The following is a 20,122-nucleotide window of genomic DNA, read 5'->3' as shown; positions in this document are numbered from 1 at the left end:
TAAATTTCAAAATGAGCACCCATATGCTAGGCCAGACATTTTTTAAAAGTGTTTGAGATTCCGAATATCTGTCCCCGAGGCGCATTCTACCTTAATTGATATTGGACAAGGAAATGAAACTTTTGTTGCCCTAGTGTACGATTTTGGAGGTATCGGTTGTAGACGCTGAAATGTCCATAGAAACAAATTACGTTCTCGGTAAACTGCCAGTAACGAGATAAATACATCTATCGTAGATGGCGCTATGAGAAGCATCGATAAGCCACTGAAACGTACACTGTTTGTTCTAAATAAAGAATATTGCACGTTAGGCTTGGTGGGGAAGTCCCCCGTTGCTGACGTCAGTGCCTCGTCTGGAAATACACCGTACGTAAGAAAGCAGTAGCCAAATGGTTATATGTAGAGGTCATTTACAAGGGTAAGTTCTGTGGTTTCAGTTGCGGTATCCCCATGTTACGTAGTTCAAATTCATCGCGCGGAGATCGCGATTCACATTAAGGTTGCTAGTGACGTCATTTAAACACAAATGTACTATAACCATGCTCCGTACTACCTAAACTGTGGTCACCAAATGGCGTCAATATGACGCCGTTATTGAGATATCGTATTTAATCTGAGACATCGAGATCAACTTGGCCTTACTCTGAGAATCATCTCGTCAGCGTATATGCCGCTATGTCTTCGTCAATTTTACTAAAAGTGTGATGAAGAGATCTCGGTGCGTGTCAGTACGGCAATGTCGCCATCGACCTTGTCATAGTATGCAGAAATTCCGAGAATGAACGAAACGAAAGTGGACAAATTCTGAAGAATATTTGAAGAGATAATGAATGAGAAGTTGTCACCGACATGTACACTTGGGTTAGCTGCAATAATTGTAGTCCTGGCCATGGTGGGGCTGGGCCGTGCGACTTGGGTTTTTGTCGTGCGGCTCGCGCTATGCCCCAACCTGGTTGGGGCATAGCGAGCCGCACGACCCTGCCCCACCAGGGCTACAATAATTGCAGCTATGGTTGAGTATGCTGAATTTGTGTGATTCAATTTCTATGATTTGTAAGTAACACACTGTAAAAACACGGCAGGTGAACGAAGTCACAAAGAAGCATGTGTGTATATACTACTTCACTAAACATCAGCGTCATAGCTAGCACTTTGAACAGGTCGTATTGTATGTGTGTGATATACCGAACTACAGCCATTCTGTAGCTGTCGCGGGTGCGGAATCACACGATACCGTGTTTGCTGTAATGTTGAGGACAAGGTCACATCAGGTCATCGTTTCGAAGCGTTTATATACAAGCAATCCAACGACACCAAATCCAATGCATTGTAAATACCAAGTACCTATTATCCTCTTATGCCAAATAGAAAATGGTTGTCGGATGTACACTATGTATGCTTATGTATGTATGTATGTATGTATGTATGTATGTATGTATGTATGTATGTATGTATGTATGTATGTATGTATGTATGTATGTATGTATGTGTTATAGTCGTACTCGCCGGTCTGGGGAGCGTACTCACTGCTGAGAGGTACTTCGAGATCTTTGACAGAGTAGAGACTCACAGAGTTGTTGGATATCAACGATGGTGGTTTATTACTGAAGTGTAAAGTTTACACATCAGATGCCCAGCTATCTCCGACTGAAAATAGTGGGCGATCATCCCTTTTTAACAAGAAATTCTAACATATTAATTAGATTAAAAGAGTCAATCCTCCAATCACTAATCAACTAATATTTCTTGATTGGTTATTGATCATATAAAATCATACATAATCTGCATAAGTGACATCATCGTTATACAACATTCCTTAACTTACGTAATCGTCCCAGGGTCTTGTCTGGAATTTTAAATATTGACTATAAGAATTTACTTTACTGCCTTGACACTGGTTGTCACAAACAAAAGTGTCTATTTTTGTCCTTGATAATTAGGTGTCACTAGATGTCACTAATAAAAGTGTCCATCTTTATCCTTGATAATTAGGTGTCAATGACGTCTATACATTAAATGTTCATAACAACGAAGTTTGTATTAAGATGTGTGAAAATTCATAATGATCATTAACCCTTACACAGATTTGAAAAGTTCAGCCCTTTCGTTCACTGACCTTTGTACAGATGCCGAAATTACACAAAAACTATATCAGTAAGTCAAAGAAAATTAGTCTGTAACATATGTATGTATGTATGTATGTATGTATGTATGTATGTATGTATGTATGTATGTATGTATGTATGTATGTATGTATGTATGTATGTATGTATGTATGTATGTATGTATGTATGTGTGTGCTCATATGCATATTTACTTTAATATGACACACAATGTTACACTCAAGATACAACTATCATAATATTAGAGAAAAATTGTTTACACATAATGCTTTTTGTCTGTCATGGCAAAGTATTCCTTCCGTTTTCATGTATTCGATTGATAAACTTTCAGGTAACTTTGTTTCGTTTCTTCCACCCAATAGCTCAGTGACATAAAGGCCACATGGACAGACTCGAAGTGAAGTTGAAGGAACTGCCGTGCCACTTTACCTGGAACTTTGAATCGAAGACAGAGAGAGATATTGAGGTGATCAGTTTGATAACATTGTCACGTTAAACCGACATGATGGTACACGGCCATTCAAAGAGCAATGTACACGCCTAAACCAGTGAAAGATGTTCACCACGTAACAATATGTCTATGACCGACGGTATGCTAACGTAGTGTTCGTGGTAGAATATGCCTACGGGACAGATATTCGATCTCTCAACTTGCCATATAATTTTATTCTAAATTGTATTCTGAATGATTAGTTTTACTCGTAGTTCTATTATTTTTTCCTGGCACACACTTCTTCAAAGAATTGCAGTTGAGCTTTATCCATGGAACAATTACGTTGTGGGTTTCGTTCAGTGTGACCCAAACAACACCAAGTCTGAAAAAAGGGGAAAAATGAATCACGCGCACTTTTTGAAACTGGTTGCAAAATGATTTTACCGTCAAGAGTTTCAAATAGGGTTTGTCAGGTTACCGGATACACTTGTTCTTTCCCTTTACCTTGCAAGTATACCATTGAAACAACATACTATTTTTCCACCTTGCATAGTCAGTATGGCGTACTTTTCCATAAAAATATATATTACAGCCCTACGATCTGACCTCATCACTGACGTCATCGATGTTCTTTCCCCAATGCTTCAGGATTTGAAGGGTCGTGTGTTGGACAGTTTGAGAGATTACCCCGACAAACAGGTGGTTCCTACGAAGACACTGATAGGCTATCTGTATATGTCACCCCTCAACAAGCCGGGCAAGAGGCAACACCACAAGGCCCTGGAATGGCTGGAACAGGCAATCGAGGCTAATGACGCAGATGTGAAGGAGGACCTGGGGGCGGTCGGGGATAAGATTGTCATCTTATCGTGTAAAGCATGGATACTGCGCAAATTGGGGAAGAATCCGGAGGCGCGAAAACTGAACACAGAAATCGGAAAGCTGCAAAAAACAGAGAACGTGACGGCATATCTATCAGCCCACGAGGCCTTTGCAGGCTGGTGGTTCGGACCGAGCCACTACGAGCGCGCCGCTAAACTTTACGACACCGCTTTGAAGGCATATCCCGATAAGGAGCCGTGGTGGTTTGAATTGGCTCTCATTGTAGGTCGGTTGGAACGGAGGGATGGTGCGACCAGAAGCCCGGAGGGTGTTACCAGAGAAGAACTGCTCCTCCGAAAAGTGTTGACGTTGAACCCAAACCGAAGTCTTGCCAGAGTGTTCCTTGGCCGACAGCTTGCCTACAGAGGAAAGAACGACGAAGCGAAGGAACATTTCCGAGAAGCGTTGGAAACCGACCCGCACAATGTAACTGTCGTTCAGAGAATTGGCGAGTTCTATCTGAGGCAGAAGTGGCTTGACACCGCGTTGTCAACGTTTGAGAAAGCGATCAAGCTTGCCCCAAATTCATCGTTTCTGGTGTATGAGCTGTCGTTAGTCTACAAACACAGGTACCAAACTGGAGGGAAAAATCCTAATGATGTCAAACAGGCAATGAAGTTGTGCGAACAAGCAGTAGAACTCTCTGGCAATGGACACTTCCCGGCGAAGTGCGACAGGGCATATTACACGGCGCTACTTGGAGAACCAGAAAAAGCACGTGGATATTACAGCGAGTTGGCAGAGACCCAAGACCCTGTGAACAAATTGAGGGCGCACTTCTATTTTGGTGGTTTTCTTGAACGATTCGCGAAGGAAGAGGACAATGCCATCGACCAGTACAAACTTGCAGTGGACACAAACCCACATAGGTTTCCAGGTACAAAGGCCGTGAGCATTCTAACTTCAAAAATGAACAGAGTTCTTTCGCTTAATGGAAATGACGCGTATGCATTGGAAACGCTTGGTTGGATGAACGAACGGAAGGGAGACTTTGTCAATTCTATCACCTACTATGAAAAGTTGTATGAGGTTGACAAATCCAACGAAACTGTTTTGAAACTTGCACATTTGCTGTTGGAACAGGCAGCGCCCAACAGAGCCGAGAAGTACATCACTCTTCTTGAAAGTGACGAAAATTTCGCGGATGAGCTTCGAGAAGTAAGAGGTAAATATCATTTTCTCAAGGGCCAACAAGTTGAAAACCTGTCAGACAGCAGACGACAATTTTCTAAATCCGCCGAGTACGGCAGTTTTGAAGGGGCCGAAGAATTACTTCGAGTCCTAAGCGAATGTGGCGACGGAGACAAATACCACCGATTGTGGTTCAATGATTTTGTCATACTCAGGCAGCAGATACAACATAGCAAAGACGACGACGATGAACAAATCCGAGGCAAGGCGGTGTCGATGGAATCAAAACTCGAAGACATTGTTGCACCAAAGTGTAAAGTGCTGAAACCTCTGTATAAGAAATATCTCTTGTTCTTATCCGAGCCTGGCGATGAAGATGCTTTGGTCTCTAAGGCCAAAGACGTTCTCCTGGAAGCGAGAAGCTTGCTCGATCGCAGCATGTCCGAGTTTCAAGACGAGGCATATCAGCTGAACTCTGACCAAAATCGATGCAGTTTCTTCTACGTCAAGCGCAAGAAAACTTTAAGCAGCGAAGTTCAACAGAAGTTGGAAAGTGAGTACGGGTGGAAAGACTTCAAATCTAGACATGCGAACTTGTTTAATGCTATATTGGAATTCCAGCCCGGTTCGGACTACACGCAGAAGAAGTGGGTCTGGTATCTATTTGCGATTGTTAATAGTGATAAGCACAAACGAACAACAACGCGACTTGAGAACGTTGGCCGCGATACAGTCGATGTACTTCAATTAGCAGATGCAGCTGTTATAGACGTTGCCAAATTAATTCGTGAATTTTACGTAGAAATTGATATAGTTAAAATGATAAACTCACCTGCAAATAGGTTTGGCCTTTCGTTCTTTGCCGTTTAGAGTTTTACCTCTGTGGTTTGACACATGTGCGTAGTTGCGGAAATGTTAGGGGGGGGGGGTTACTTTAAGGAGAAGTTTGATATTTCAATTGCAACGATGCCGGTTGTGTATGTGCGACAACTCTAGCAAAGTCTACCACTACATCTCCTGAGGGCGCTGTGCTGTCTCCACCACACACAGCATTCAGCACCATGCCCGGGCATACATGTAGTAATCATCTGTTGTGCAAGTCACAGGTGCTCGGAAATGACCGTGTCATGAAGTGACAGCGTTGGGATCTCCCCGTAATATCCAAAAACGCGACTTTTTCGAGGAAGGTACGAGTTGTTTTTCACACAGCCAGAAGAGAGCGCTATTTTAGGCAGAGAATATCAGCCATGGAATGCAAGTCATCGTGCGATATTATGGTATCCATGAATATGTCATAAATATATTTTATATAACAATTTTTCGATCATTGATTACAAATCTACCAAAACCTTGTATTTTTGTACAATTTTTATTTTCCGCTATTCGTAAACATTAAACTGATTTTCAGTGGCCCGTTTGCAACAGATCCATGACGTGTAATTTTTGAAAAACAAAAATAGTGCGAGCGTTACCAGATTGTTCACCGTCATATGTTCAAGAGTCTCGTTAAACTAAGAATTACATTTTTGTTGACAAATATATGAATATATTACTTGCATGTATGTGTGTCTTGCGCCATGATATTGATGACAACCGAATTTGAGTTAGGACTTGAATTAATTTTTAAACTGTTACAACTAAAAATTGTGACAGTTGAAAAATATTGTTATTATAACATTGCTGATGACAGTCATAGCATAGTATACACACATTGGGATGTGTTGACAAGGGCCAGTATCCTTAACTTTAATAATTTGTTCACTATTTTTGTTTTCAATATTAACGACGGTTTCTTGTTCCGCTCCCCACAGCTCGTTGAGATACACAGTGTCGAGCTTGTTAACCATGGAGGTATATAGACTTCCTTCACTAAGCGTGTGCATGTATAGACAGTTTTTATTGTCGAAAAGTGAATCCTGACCCGGAGTATCATTCAAATATAAACAATAACAGTGCATTTTACAGGTATAGGCGCTGTGTTGACCAGCTAAATACCATGGCAGGTATTTCAACATGCTTTGGGGAGTAGAACAGAACTTTCAAATGACATAAAGAGAAAATCAGCTATTGGCCCTTTTAAGTTGCATTTCAACATACTTTACTGGAAGAAGAAAGTGAGCTTGTTTTTCCAAAAAAAACCCAGTGAATTTAAATATCATCAAAAGTTACAGTAAGAGTTCCTTTTAGTGAAGAAACCAATCATGGGGAAAAACCTCAAGTTATAGCTATCAATGCTGACAAATCTACACTGTTAAACAAACGCTCTGAGTTGGTTTAAAAATGTCACCACCAAAACAAATATTATTTATTGAATTTTAGCACCACCTACAAATAGAATGGTTGTCCAAATAATATATGTAAAGAGTGTCAAGCTAGTAATCCTTTCACTTCTATCTGAGGATTGCAGGATGCATGAAACTTAAAGTTAATAGATTTCATTACTTTGTACTTGAAGTAATTTGTTTATTATAATTGCTCTGCTTAGTATCGAACACTGTAATTTCCCACGAGGACATCTGTATACTTCGATATATATATATATATATATATATATATATATATATATATATATATATATATATATATATATATATATATATATATATAGATAGATAGTGTGTGTGTGTGTGTGTGTGTGTGAGGCAAAATGGGAACTCTAGAGAACTATAGCAATAGCATGGAATGGGACATCTTAATTTTTTCTTTATGCAAAATTTCACTCCATACTAAGAAATTAACATGTTCACACTCAAATCACTCACACATACCATAACTCACCAGGGACACAGAAGAGACTTCATTTCTCAAGGAAAAAAAACAACGTCTAATTTATTTCACTCAAATAAATGGCCATGCACAGAAGTCTGCAGAAATTGTCAACAATCAGTTGATCCATTAAAATTGTCTCCTAGGTCTACCTGTTCTCAGTCTAATTCATTAAAACCTTATAAAAATATACACCTCCAAATTAGACTCCAATCTGCATACTAGAAATCTGGTCTCAGTATTATAGAAATGTTTCATTTGTATAAATTCTTTCTTAAATTAGAAATTCATCAACAAGGCAACAGAATTCTATTCTTATTCCTTCAAGGCAAGTGATCAGCACCCCTGATTTTTCAAAATGATTTGTAATGTTCTGAAGATATAAATATGTAGACTGAACCAAATATCTATTGGATAGGTTATGGTAGCATATCTATTATGGGTTAAACACTATAATTGATTTTACTATGTACCAGGGCTTTACATATCTTACTGATCACAGCTAGCTGACAATTTGTGAATATTTCGGTAATTTGAATATTCATTAATTTTTGGTAATCTTAATATTCATTAATTTAGGTAATTTGAATATTCATGAATATTTTACTCATTTGAATATTCATGAATATTTTGGTAAGTTGAATATTTATTAATATTCAATTAACGTTGTAAACTATTGCAGTCCTTTTAAAATGGTTGCTCCAGAGCCCCTCATACAACATGACTGTTTCTGACCATCCCTGACACTTTTATACAATTTTCAAATGACCTTGTGATTTTCTCTGGACTAACACTGTAACAACTGACTGCATTTTACAATCCATACATTTTCCATTTTGCTGGATAGCAAAACACCCTAAAGACCTTAATTGCACACTGCATGTATTACACATTATTTTGTGTAAGGTATACATATAAATATGATATATTACAACTGTGCACAAAATTACATGCTGTGTACTGTCCAGTAATGGTTGGTTTAATTTTCTCTGCTACACATGATGGCCAGATAGACCATAGATATGTTGCACTTTCCAAACATTTTACAGATTGTTTGTGATCTACACATTACAATGCTGAAATGCAAAGAATCATAGACCATGTATAAAGTACTTGATTGGGTGTTTTCACTGTTGGAGCAGGATGCTAGACAGATAATAAATTGCACACTGCATGTGTTTTTATGTGAGCCCAATGCAACTGCTGAAATTTGAACACATTCTTGTAAACCCTCTCTTTTACAACTGCCAAAACACACGGATCACCCTTGAGTGCCTATGGTCAGTGTAAAAACTCAAAGATTTTACAATGCTCCAAATTATTATACTACAACACCCTTTGTTAACACAATTCTTAGCTCATGTCAAATTCAAGCATGGGATACCTTATGGAACTTATCAGTATTACACATCAAAGAAAAATTGAAAATTTCAAAATTACAATGAGGTTGAGCATGTTCTTAAAAAACAAGAAAAATCATGATTGATGCAAAAATCTGAGAGGGCGGCCTGTCACTATAATCCACTGCTAAGCATCGCAACAGTTGACAATGTTCTCCAAGATTAAAGATAAGTTACATGTACTAAATCATCTTCTCATATATTGTGATTTGTAACAATTCCCGAAAAATGCTAAAAAAGCTGTCAATCAATGAAAATTTGCATAATCCAGCTTCATTGACACTTTGACTGAGTGATGTAAATATGGTTGATTTCAATGGCAATCAGTCCTACAGACCTTTAAGATCTCCATGGATACTGACTAATCCATTGAAATAGTATTCCCATTGGTTCTGTAATCACCATGGTTACTGACCTAAAAGTGATTCTCTTAAAGTCGACTTGTCTTGGTAAATTGTTAGATATTAGCTAGCTAGCTCCTTGAAATAGTTTCTTTAAATTTACTGCACATATAGATAAAACAGCGACCACAGTGGCATCTGCAAGGCATCTCTATACGACTTACAAGGTTGTGGAAAACACTCAGGCAAAACAGCAAAGCCCTAATCTGTCCATACAAAAACACTATCTGCCCTGGTGATGCCAGCAAGTGGGCCTGAAACTGATTTCATGGAGCATGGTTTCAAAATATTTCTTGGATCATTTAAATCAGGTCAATCAGAAATTCTCTTCCAACGACTGTGTTTCATTTATTGACTGAGCACTCAGTAAAATGATGTTGACAATGACCTTGATCAAGACCAATACAAGTTTTTAGATAGCTTTGTACGATGATAAAGCTGTCTTGGGATACCAGTATCAAATTTACAAATGAGTGAGATACATGCAGAGATGTCCAAGCTAACATGCTACTCTGGGGGAACAAGACCAGGTTTCTATGATGTTGTTACAAACACTGTCCATGAAATGAAAATCACACATACATGAAAACTTTGACCTTGAATGTTTCTATTGACCTCCAACAATTTTTTCTGTCTGTATAGGTCTGGCTACAAATCAACAAAGACTGATGACATCATTTGGGATATTTGCTGATAAATGCTGAGCTGAGGAAGGGGGAGGGAACATCACACAAAATGACGAATTCACGATGTAGTTCAAATAATATTGGACACTGTGTTGACTTTATAATATCATCACAGCTACATGCTTGTTTTCAAAGCATTAGGCCTACTACTAGCACACTTTCAGTCTAGCAGCCTTGTTAAGACCACATCTTAAATTCCTTTATATTCGTATATCACGATAGGGCAGGGGGTTGATCAATAGAAATTCCTTAATTTTCTTTGAGATGATCCCCAATGATGAACATAAATAATTCTTCGTTTCAATCAGTCAATTTGTACATCTATCATTTCAAACCAAATCCAAAGACAAAGTTTGGTTCACTTAGAAAACAAACAGAAACTTTACAAACACATGATGAGACCAGCATGGTGAAAGAGGGATACAGTGAAATTCAGAATGCTAAATAAGCCAATGGGTACTGAGGGATCCATAGGTATAATATCAGCACAATGATATCTTTAAAAAAATTTTGTACTTTAGCAGAGCTTAAAGGTTGTCACAACTGGATGTGTGTAACTTTCTAGACAATTTGTTTCCCTTAAGCTAAATTTGATGACAAAATAGGTGCAAAATTTTAAAGTTGCAGTGTCCAATACTTAAATAAATTTGCAGTGACTCTCCATTCTCTCAAATGTAAATTTGTGCCTCCCTTCTCTATAGTAGACAGCCACTGAGTGAAGGGCCGTGGTCCTTTGTACAAAAGTGTGTAAACTGCCTGTATCTGAATGGGAGGTTTATTGCAGACTCACTCTATGAATGGCCACCACATGACTTTGTTGTCATACATGGGTCCTCCCCTTCTCTGCAGTTTCTTTGGTGACTGAAATGATTGCTTAAAGTGGAGCACCATTTTGAAAACACATCATCGCCGGAAAGCTTACTCTGCAGCGAGCACTGAGAAAATTGAATAGTTTCTAAAACAGCCTGCAAGTCATGAAATATTTGGAAAAAAGTTTACAAAATAGTGTTAATGTTGGCTATAAATATGCATCATCAGAGTGCAAACATTGCCACCACAGCAAAGCCCCCAAAGCTTGCAAGGCTTGTCAATAACCGCTATATCACCATCGTGTGATCGAGCCAGAGAAGCTTACTGCAAAAACACAAGCAAATCCACCGCCAAGGTACATGCAAACCTTAGAAATACCTCCATTTACGGTGAAATGAACCAACTCCCAACACGGACACTGACAATACTTCTTCAGAAAGAGGTACCCATGTGTTCGACATATACTTGTAGTTTGATCACGCTATCACACAGTAGGGATGCTGTCATGCACACAGACCATTTTGGAAATGCGGCAAATAAGGGCTTTGGTTTGCATCCGTGACTCTCTGCTCTTTAAGCCATACACTACAGATGTACAGCTCTGGCCTAACTAGTGTATTACTATGCTCACAATGCCACACTGCACCTTGTGCAGTTTGTGTACAAACATTTACAAACATGGCACTGCTAAATCCACTTTTTTATCACTTTTCACATGAAATTCTTAACGTTATTCAACATATAGAAATAGCTAAAAATGGACTTTGATCACAATGATGTCGCTGTGATGCATATAACTCTAATGTTGGTTCAGGTTTTAAATTTAAATAAGATTTCTACAGAACTGAAGTCTCCATGGTATTTCTACATTAAATTTTAACAGCTATTGGTCAGCAGTGCACTTTGAATAATGAGAGTTCAATTGTGAATCATGCAAACATGAAAAGTTTTGATAGCTTGTCTCTGCCAAAAAAATAATCATTATTTGCAACTTCACCATTTTTTCTAAGACAATGCTTGCCAAAGCTTTGATGGTATAGATAATAGATTTCCTTGATGTCTTGATGAGTGTATGAAAGTTTGTTTACACAATTTTGGGTGAAACTACAGGTCACCAGGAGATCAATATTTCAGACGAACACATTTTTAACAATCCTTTTCTTTGATTCCTGCAGGATTTGAAACGATTCTGAACCTTTTCCTTGATGATAGACTTAGCGCAATACTACTACAAGTATCAGATTAACTGATTCCTAAATGAAAGTCGACTTATTTCTCTCACTGCAGAAAACAAAGGTACCATGTATGACAACCACACACCATTCAATTAATTTAAATAGATCAAATTTATGCACGACACAAAACATGAGTATTCACAAATTAACATAACATTTATGCAAATCACGTCATGAATATTCATAAATTACCACAAAAATTAAATCACATACACAGTGGCTCACGATCAAATATATACATCTACATCACTGACAAGGCACTCCTGGTACACTAAACTCTTTGATATTAATTTTATACTGGCCATGCCACGCCCTTTGGGCTCCAAAATATTATTTGATTATTAACACAGAACTTGCACAGATAAAAACCCAACATTCCGATTAAAATATAAAACATACTCATTTGGTTGACTGTGATGGGAAAAGTAGAGGGTGGGAACTAGGTTACTGGAGAACTGTACCTTGACAGTTCTAAGGTTGAAATACAATTTCTATTTGACAAACACAGTGGGAAGTCTATATTGGAAAAACCAGATATTTGGAGAAAAATTGAGTAAATATCCATATCTTGAAAATGCAAATACTGTATGATGCGTGTATACATATGTATATATATACCTGTCCACCTCAAAAACTTTGTCAATTATTTGTTAACACGAGGCTGTTTTTTTCCCCCCTGTCTCAGTTATGGAGAACGTGCCAGTGGTAAAGTTCATATTCAGCAAGGTGTACAATATGTCGTCATAGAAATTGCAAGAAAAGTACACATGCTACAAAATTCTTGAATAACTAGTAAAACACTAAAAAGGCTTAGTCTGAAATGATTTTGAAATATGTCAGTTCTCTTTACTTTCGCGATTCTTTTTTCAAGTAACTGGCCCTTTCGTAGCCACTTTGTAAAATCTAAGAAGCATTTAAGGAGTCACATGACAAATATCTGCCTTCTCATTGGTTGAGAGGGATTCTTCATCGTGACCCATGACCCATACTTGCTTTGAAGACAAAAACACCGTGCATAAAATTTGGCTACTACTTGTAAGGAAGAGAAAAAGATGAAAGGAAAAAGAACTTGCATATTTCACACATTTTTACAAGCGAGTAATCAACACTTCAACATCGTTTTTTTTCAATTTTTTTTTAGAAAACAATTCAAAGGTAATGCCCATTTGATGTAAAATCCTTTGATATCAATCTCTGTCTAAGAAATAAACTGACAAGCTAAATGTCTATGGTAATAGGAAATTATACACCTATGAAATGGGAAAAAAAATCAAGCATTTTAATCCCATTATGATATTCCTCCTGCCTTGATGGAAAAAATACCTTCAAACTCCCTACCAAATTACTTGCACGAGTTAAAGTTTTGCACTTTGAAAAAAACATGGAGGTGACTTTCACCTGTATGAGCATACTGCAGTGCAGGACTAAAAAAGTTATCACTGGCATTTTGCTTTAAAGAGACACTGGAGGAAAAAAATCATGGCTGATTCAGATCTGCAACAATGTTGCAGTATGATACAAGTGAGACGTTTCTGGCTAAATTTTGCACTGTGTCAGAATGCATGGACTTATATAAAATCTGTCAAATGCTGAATCTGAACAGATGCAAAAAAATCGCATTGCCATCATACAAAAATCCAATTGCCTTTCATCGACCTGTCATGAAACTCCAGCACTGGATATATGCCACAGAACATCAAATGTTCCAACAATATTGTTCCTTTCAATATTTATCGATATCAAACATGCAAATCTAATAATTTTCACACAAATTTCAATAAATCAAATACTGTTCCCCGCAATAAAGTCCCAAGCAAGTTTCAGATTCAAATTCGTGCTGCAGGATAACCAAATCAGTCACACTGTGACAGGATCTGAAGTATTTTCCACTTTTAAAAACACCGTAACAAGCCTCTCCTATCTACCTAAATCTGATAATGATAATTTACTCGGTAAAACATTGTAGCCAGTACAGATAATGTCTCGTTTCTTTTGAGAAAGAATGTTCTAAATATATATACTTGGTAAAGTTAGCATTCAAATTACATCCATTTCCTGAAAGGATATGTATACAGTCTATTCCCTGAAGTCCAATAAAATGTTTCATTTCAAATGAATCTATGGCTATATTGCCACAGAAAAGAACAAACAACGCTACCACTGAATTGTCTATAGTAATTCAAAAAAAAAATTTTTGTTACTATGATTTGGGAAAAAACAATGATTTCACTATATACATCTTTTTAAATTCTTCTTAACGTTTGAAGAAAAACTAATCAATGAACAGCAGAGTTCGCTATATTTGCATTAATGGAGGAACGTTGTCTCAATATATTCTATATCCTATGCTTTTTTCATTGGGATATTACCGATATTACTGACATACGGAAATAGAGAGTTATAAGGTTTAAGTACATGGCAAACAAGCAGCGTGGTCATTTCCTAGGACGCCTAGTCCTGAATCTACATTTGACATAAAACAGAAATGCTACGGTTAAAAAAAAATGAGTAATAAACTGAGTAATATGGGATTTTCTGACAGTACTGATATTTGATAAATGCACGGTTGCCGGTCTGTGTTAGCATGCATGTTCCACAATTCCTCAATTTTGCTGAACTGTGCCAGTCGCACTTCCTTTCAAAAACCTGCACTGACACCTGCCTCTGGAATGAAAGGGAGATTTTTGTGGAAGAGTACAATATTACCCTGTTGACAAGAAGTTTAAAGTTAATACTTAGTTTTAACTTCTTGTCAAATCCTTTTTTCTACATTTGCTGATTTAAATTCATTTGAATTTTATACCTAGCGCACGTTGACAGATACTGACAATATATATATATGCTATTCATTCATAATGATTATCTGCAAACTTTCTACAACTTCCTACAACTTTCTTAAAATTAGTAATTTTACGACTGCCCCTAGGAAGCAGTCCTAACAACACATATTGCACGTGTTTGTTCAATTTTGTGTATGCAAATCAGCTTATAACAAGTCATCGTTGATGACACAGTCCCCACTTGTTAATGGGTGCTTTGATTACAGGTCCTCAGAGAGGATAGAGTCCTTTTCATTAGGTCTGTGATAAAAATGCTTTTGAATAAATTCGCTTGATACATGTCTGAGTTGTAGTTCAGGAGATGAAAAAATCGTAATAAAATGGCCACATGGTGGCCATATTGGATCGAATCACAAAACAAATCAATGTGCATATGTATGACATAGGTCAATGTCCTTGTACCAAGTTTGAATAAAATTGGTTGAGATATGCCTGAGTTATGGCTCTGTACATGAAAAAATCGTAACAAAATGGCCGCATGGCGGCCATTTTGGATCGTATCACAAAACAAATTGATGTGTATAGCTATGACATTGGTCAATGTCCTTGTACCAACTTTGAATAAAATCTGTAGAAACATGCCTGAGTTATGACTCTGTACATGAAAAAATCGTAATAAAATGGCCGCCTGCTGGCGGCCATATTGGATCGTATCACAAAACAAATCAATGTGCATATGTATGACATAGGTCAATGTCCTTGTACCAATTTTGAATGAAATTGGTTGAGATATGCCTGAGTTATGGCTCTGTACATGAAACAATCGTAACAAAATGGCCGCCTGGCGGCCATATTGGATCGTATCACAAAACAAATTGATGTGCATAGCTATGACATTGGTCAATGTCCTTGTACCAACTTTGAATAAAATCTGTAGAAACATGCCTGAGTTATGGCTCTGTACATGAAACAATCGTAATAAAATGGCCGCCTGGCGGCCATATTGGATCGTATCACAAAACAAATTGACGTGCATATGTATGACATAGGTCAATGTCCTTGTAACAATTTTGAATGAAATTGGTTGAGATATGCCTGAGTTATGGCTCTGTACATGAAACAATCGTAACAAAATGGCCGCCTGGCGGCCATATTGGATCGTATCACAAAACAAATTGATGTGCATAGCTATGACATTGGTCAATATCCTTGTACCAACTTTGAATAAAATCTGTAGAAACATGCCTGAGTTATGACTCTGTACATGAAAAAATCGTAATAAAATGGCCGCCTGGCAGCCATATTGGATCGTATCACAAAACAAATTGATGTGCATATGTATGACATAGGTCAATGTCCTTGTACCAATTTTGAATGAAATTGGTTGAGATATGCCTGAGTTATGGCTCTGTACATGAAAAAATCGTAATAAAATGGCCGCCTGGCAGCCATATTGGATCGTATCACAAAACAAATCGACGTGCATCTGTATGACATATGAAGTAATCCTTGTACCAAGTTTGAATGAAATCGCTTCAGGCATCTCTGAGATATCTGCGTGAACGGACGGACGGACGGACGGACGGACGCACGCACGCACACACGGACGGACATGACCAAACCTATAAGTCCCCCCGGACGGTGTCCGTGGGGACTAATGAGCAATTATAATCAATGGTGAATATTCACCGACCTGAACTCTGTACTATCAAGTTCCGACAATACCTCACAGTAACGTTTTGTAAATTATTTATATAAATCTGTCTTTCTGAAGTTTATTTTTTTATGCGTTTTTACATTACAGATCTGTACATTCCACTTTCACCCCTGTACTGGGTGAGTGGAAACTGGGTATGAAATCAGGTTTAGAGACTGGACAACCAAATGCTGCCCTCACAATGTTCCTGAAACTCTAACTTCTTCACTCAAGCAATTGTGTTGACCCCCCTCTAGGGAACAAACGGTTCAACCTTCCATGCTAACACTGACCTGACAACAGTTAGTACTTGGAATCGTGTAAAAATAATAGCAACAAAACAAAACAAAACAATCATAACTGAATAAAAGCAATGTAAAACAAGAGATTTAATAGTATCACTTACAATCCTCAACAAAAAACAAAAGCAAAATATATATTATAAATTTTGACCAATTATTAAAATCATTGCTTGGTGTGGTTGTACACACTTATTGTCATTCCCCACTTGTTAAAGGTGGGAGAAAGAAAACAAAATTATTGAATTAAATCAAATATTACACGGCAATTCATGTGGCTCCTCAATTCAATTTACATAAATTTGGACTCCCTAAAAACAACATCTACGCTATACACTCTGGATAATCTACACCTTTTTGACATCATTTTTACAAAATAAAACTTCCCTACCTCCATGCTAGCATGGAGAAAATCCAATGCAGTAATTGTACAGAGCTAAGCCAATCAAAATCTCCCTTTAAAAAGTTGACCTTTGACCTGCCGCCAGAGGTCAATTAAACTGGTTGAAGAGAAAGGCAACATGTGTAAAGCAAGGTTTGGTTGATTTACATGTAAATGTTTTTCTGTTGTATGTGAGGTACAAAATTATGTTGTGAACATACTTGACTGGCTCAAAGTCCAAAAATACACGCCAACATAGTGTTTTCATCATTCAAATTACTTCCTTCCAGTTATTTTAATGCCCACAGTATATCAGGCTGTCGTAAATTTTTCCGTTCTCTTACATTGATACATTTCTGCAAGTTTGAAAATGACCTCACATTTTCAAGTTGGTGCAACTGCAGCCTGTACAGTATTGGCTTGCAATCTCTCCTCTGGACTAAAAACTTCTATTCGTCAGCCATGAGAAGTCATAACGTAGCTTTTTCAAAGCTATCGAGACTCCCCAAGGCAAACATAAAATCAATCCAAAACAACTACAAGAAACCAAGCACCATCCAACGTTCTCGTTTTTCAACTGTTCTGCTTTCTGTAAGAATTACAGGTACATATATTCAGTCAATATACCTTTACGTCCAAAACTACTGGAGAAGTGAAGAGACCAACTGAAATAGTCTGATAAATGTTTGGTAATGTTTTGCCCTCCTCATGGGAGTTACAGTGTTACACCTGTTTTCATTCCACCTTTCCAACAACTATGGACCCACTACTTTCAATGACCCAGTTAGACCAACGGGAAAGGGGTTTCGGTATTAAATCCTAACCCTTTCACCCCTCCATTTTATTGGACAGGTCTAACGGAATTCCATTGAAAATGGTTGGGTCAGACCAAAAGTGTAGGTTGAATGGGTAGGGCTGGTTGCACTGTTGGTGGCCATATTCTGATTCTACAGATGTGACTGGACATATTATGTACATACATGTACATAGCAAACTATAGTAAATGATTAAATGGTTTCACCTGTAGGTGCAATATCATGTGAATCTGACATTACCAAACCGACGTCGAACACAACAGTTTTTCTCTTCACATACAAAAACCTAGTCTGGTCATGCTCACCGACATAAATCCTGCCCCTTGCCAGGCACATAGCATCAAAAGCCATGATATTATACAAAACCTGATCTAAATCTCTCAAAATACCTGAATTTGAGATCAGAGTCATAGATTTAATATACAACACATACTCTGCGGTTTGCCTCAGTGGTTATGTCACCGTTATTTTCTCTGCCTTCGGGGTGTCTTGACTGTCAGGTCGCCACAGAGGGTTGTTCCCTGGTTGCTTCAGAGTTGCCACCACTATCTTGCCGTGATGGAGATGCGGAGGGCTGTCTGGGACTTTGGTGTTGCGGACTTGATTGCCGAGCAGGCGGGGAGGAGAGATTCAGAGCGCCGACCTTTTCAAAATTCTGATGCGCGTTCTCTTCTGATGGTGGTGCAGTCGGAGCACTCGTATACCCTGCTGTGCTGTGCTGGGGCACGAGACCTGATCCTGGTGATAAAGCCAGGGGTCTCTTGTCGTATGCAGATGGACTTTGTAAGTTTGCCATGGGGGCAGCTCTGGACATGGGTAACATATGCATGCTCTGTGGTAACGAGGCCACTGCTGGAGGGCTGCTAGCCATATGCTGTAAGGACATTACACTAGCTATCTGAGGACCATTGGCAACCGGAGACTGTAGTCCCAGAGAATTTGGCGGTGTGACAGGAACTGTGATGACACTGGCGCCTACTGGCAAATCGCCAGAGCTTGTCAGTATGTTACTTGGCAATGGCATGCCAGCCTGAGTTGCTAATGCTTCTTCTTTCTCTTGGAGCTTGTGCAGTCGCTGATGGGTTTGAAGATGAGAGAGTTCGGTGAAGACTTGCCCACACTTCTCGCACTGATAGAACAGCTTGCCCTCCGTGTTGACCAACATCGGCATGTTTGGCGGTTTATTATTGTCCTTGAAATGGGACATCTCGTGAACTTCCCGGTGCTTGCCGTGCACGAACTGCCGGGAGCAGAAGCGGCACTTGTGAGGGAGCTCGCCTGTGTGACAACGCTGATGCACGCGCAGACTGTCCAAGGTGGCAAAGGTCTTATCGCAGTTCTCACACTCGAAAGGTTTGGCGTTTGGATGTACCGTCGTCATATGCTGAAGAAGCAGGTTGCGGCGCGTAAACTCTTGGCTGCAGACTTCACATTGAAGTTGCTTGGGCAGACTGTGGACCGTCCTATGCTCTGTCAACTCAGCCATAGCCTTGAAACTCATGCCGCAAGTTTCACACGGATATCGTCGCTCACCGTGACGCTGCATGTGCGATTCGAGCGTTTCCCTGGTTAAATACCTCCGGCGACATATCGAGCATTCAAACGACTTCACCTCCTTGTGGTGTGTCATGTGAACATTACGATGCGAACTCGTTGCAAACGTCTTGTCACAATATTTGCACTTGTATGGTTTGTCAGACTCGTTGAGGTGAATGCGCCGGTGTACGTCAAGAGTATACGGATTGGCAAACGCTCGCCCGCAAGTCTCGCACTGATGGGGCCGGTAGTTGTTGTGGTTCATCTGAAATAATGGTAGGAAAGAAAATGTCAGCCACTAGTGTTTCTCACACATGACCATGACATATTTCTGTGGTTTTCTCTGACAGGTGATAAGTCATTATCATTTGGTACTCATTTTGCAATTCCAATAATTGAATGATTTCAAAGAAATCATACCACAATTTACACATCTTCACATACAACCAAGAATATTTCTATGATTAAAGGTGAAACTTTCCTCATGGAAATTTTCATCCATTCTCTCTCAAAATCAAGAAAAATTTTCCTTCTTATTTCATGGCTGGATCACAATCAACTTGTGCTTGCAAGGAAGTTAGCGAAGTTTGCCTCTCGAAAGGCAACTGAAGTAAATGATTGGCAAATTGCGAACAACATTCCAATATGTTAATCTTCTGAAATATGTATACATGTACATTTATATCTTATCCATATATCTCCTTAGCTCCGCGGGCAAGGATGAGCGACCAGGCGGCTTTCTTTCGG

General features: G+C 38.7%; 2 protein-coding genes across 2 annotated transcripts in view; one reads left to right on the top strand and one right to left on the bottom strand.

Annotated features, from left to right (window-relative positions):
• The first annotated feature begins 301 nt into the window (after positions 1-301).
• On the top strand, positions 302-6,322 carry LOC139143423 (interferon-induced protein with tetratricopeptide repeats 5-like). The gene is made up of 3 exons (XM_070713726.1): positions 302-418; positions 2,486-2,589; positions 3,205-6,322. Exons 2-3 carry the CDS (start codon positions 2,506-2,508, stop codon positions 5,437-5,439), a joined length of 2,319 nt encoding a protein of 772 aa, XP_070569827.1. The 5' UTR covers positions 302-418; positions 2,486-2,505; the 3' UTR covers positions 5,440-6,322.
• A 1,047-nt stretch (positions 6,323-7,369) lies between these two features.
• LOC139143422 (uncharacterized) overlaps positions 7,370-20,122 on the bottom strand; it is a 75,349-nt gene continuing 62,596 nt past the window's right edge. Inside the window, exon 6 of the mRNA XM_070713725.1 lies at positions 7,370-19,640. Within this exon, the coding sequence (XP_070569826.1) occupies positions 18,336-19,640 (1,305 nt within the window). The 3' untranslated portion in view covers positions 7,370-18,335. The remainder of the gene's footprint in view (positions 19,641-20,122) is intronic.

Source organism: Ptychodera flava, chromosome 11 (assembly GCF_041260155.1).
Source record: "Ptychodera flava strain L36383 chromosome 11, AS_Pfla_20210202, whole genome shotgun sequence".
Taxonomy (NCBI): Eukaryota; Metazoa; Hemichordata; class Enteropneusta; family Ptychoderidae; genus Ptychodera; species Ptychodera flava.
Note: the sequence above shows the minus strand (reverse complement) of the source record. Positions and strands in the feature narration are given on the sequence as shown.

What these genes read in the sequence shown, in the direction of transcription:
- LOC139143423 (XM_070713726.1), top strand. Translation starts at nt 2,506, where the DNA reads ATGGACAGACTCGAAGTGAAGTTGAAGGAACTGCCGTGCCACTTTACC. An exon ending in AGACAGAGAGAGATATTGAG is followed by an intron (nt 2,590 to 3,204) that starts GTGATCAGTTTG and finishes CCAATGCTTCAG; the next exon opens with GATTTGAAGGGTCGTGTGTT.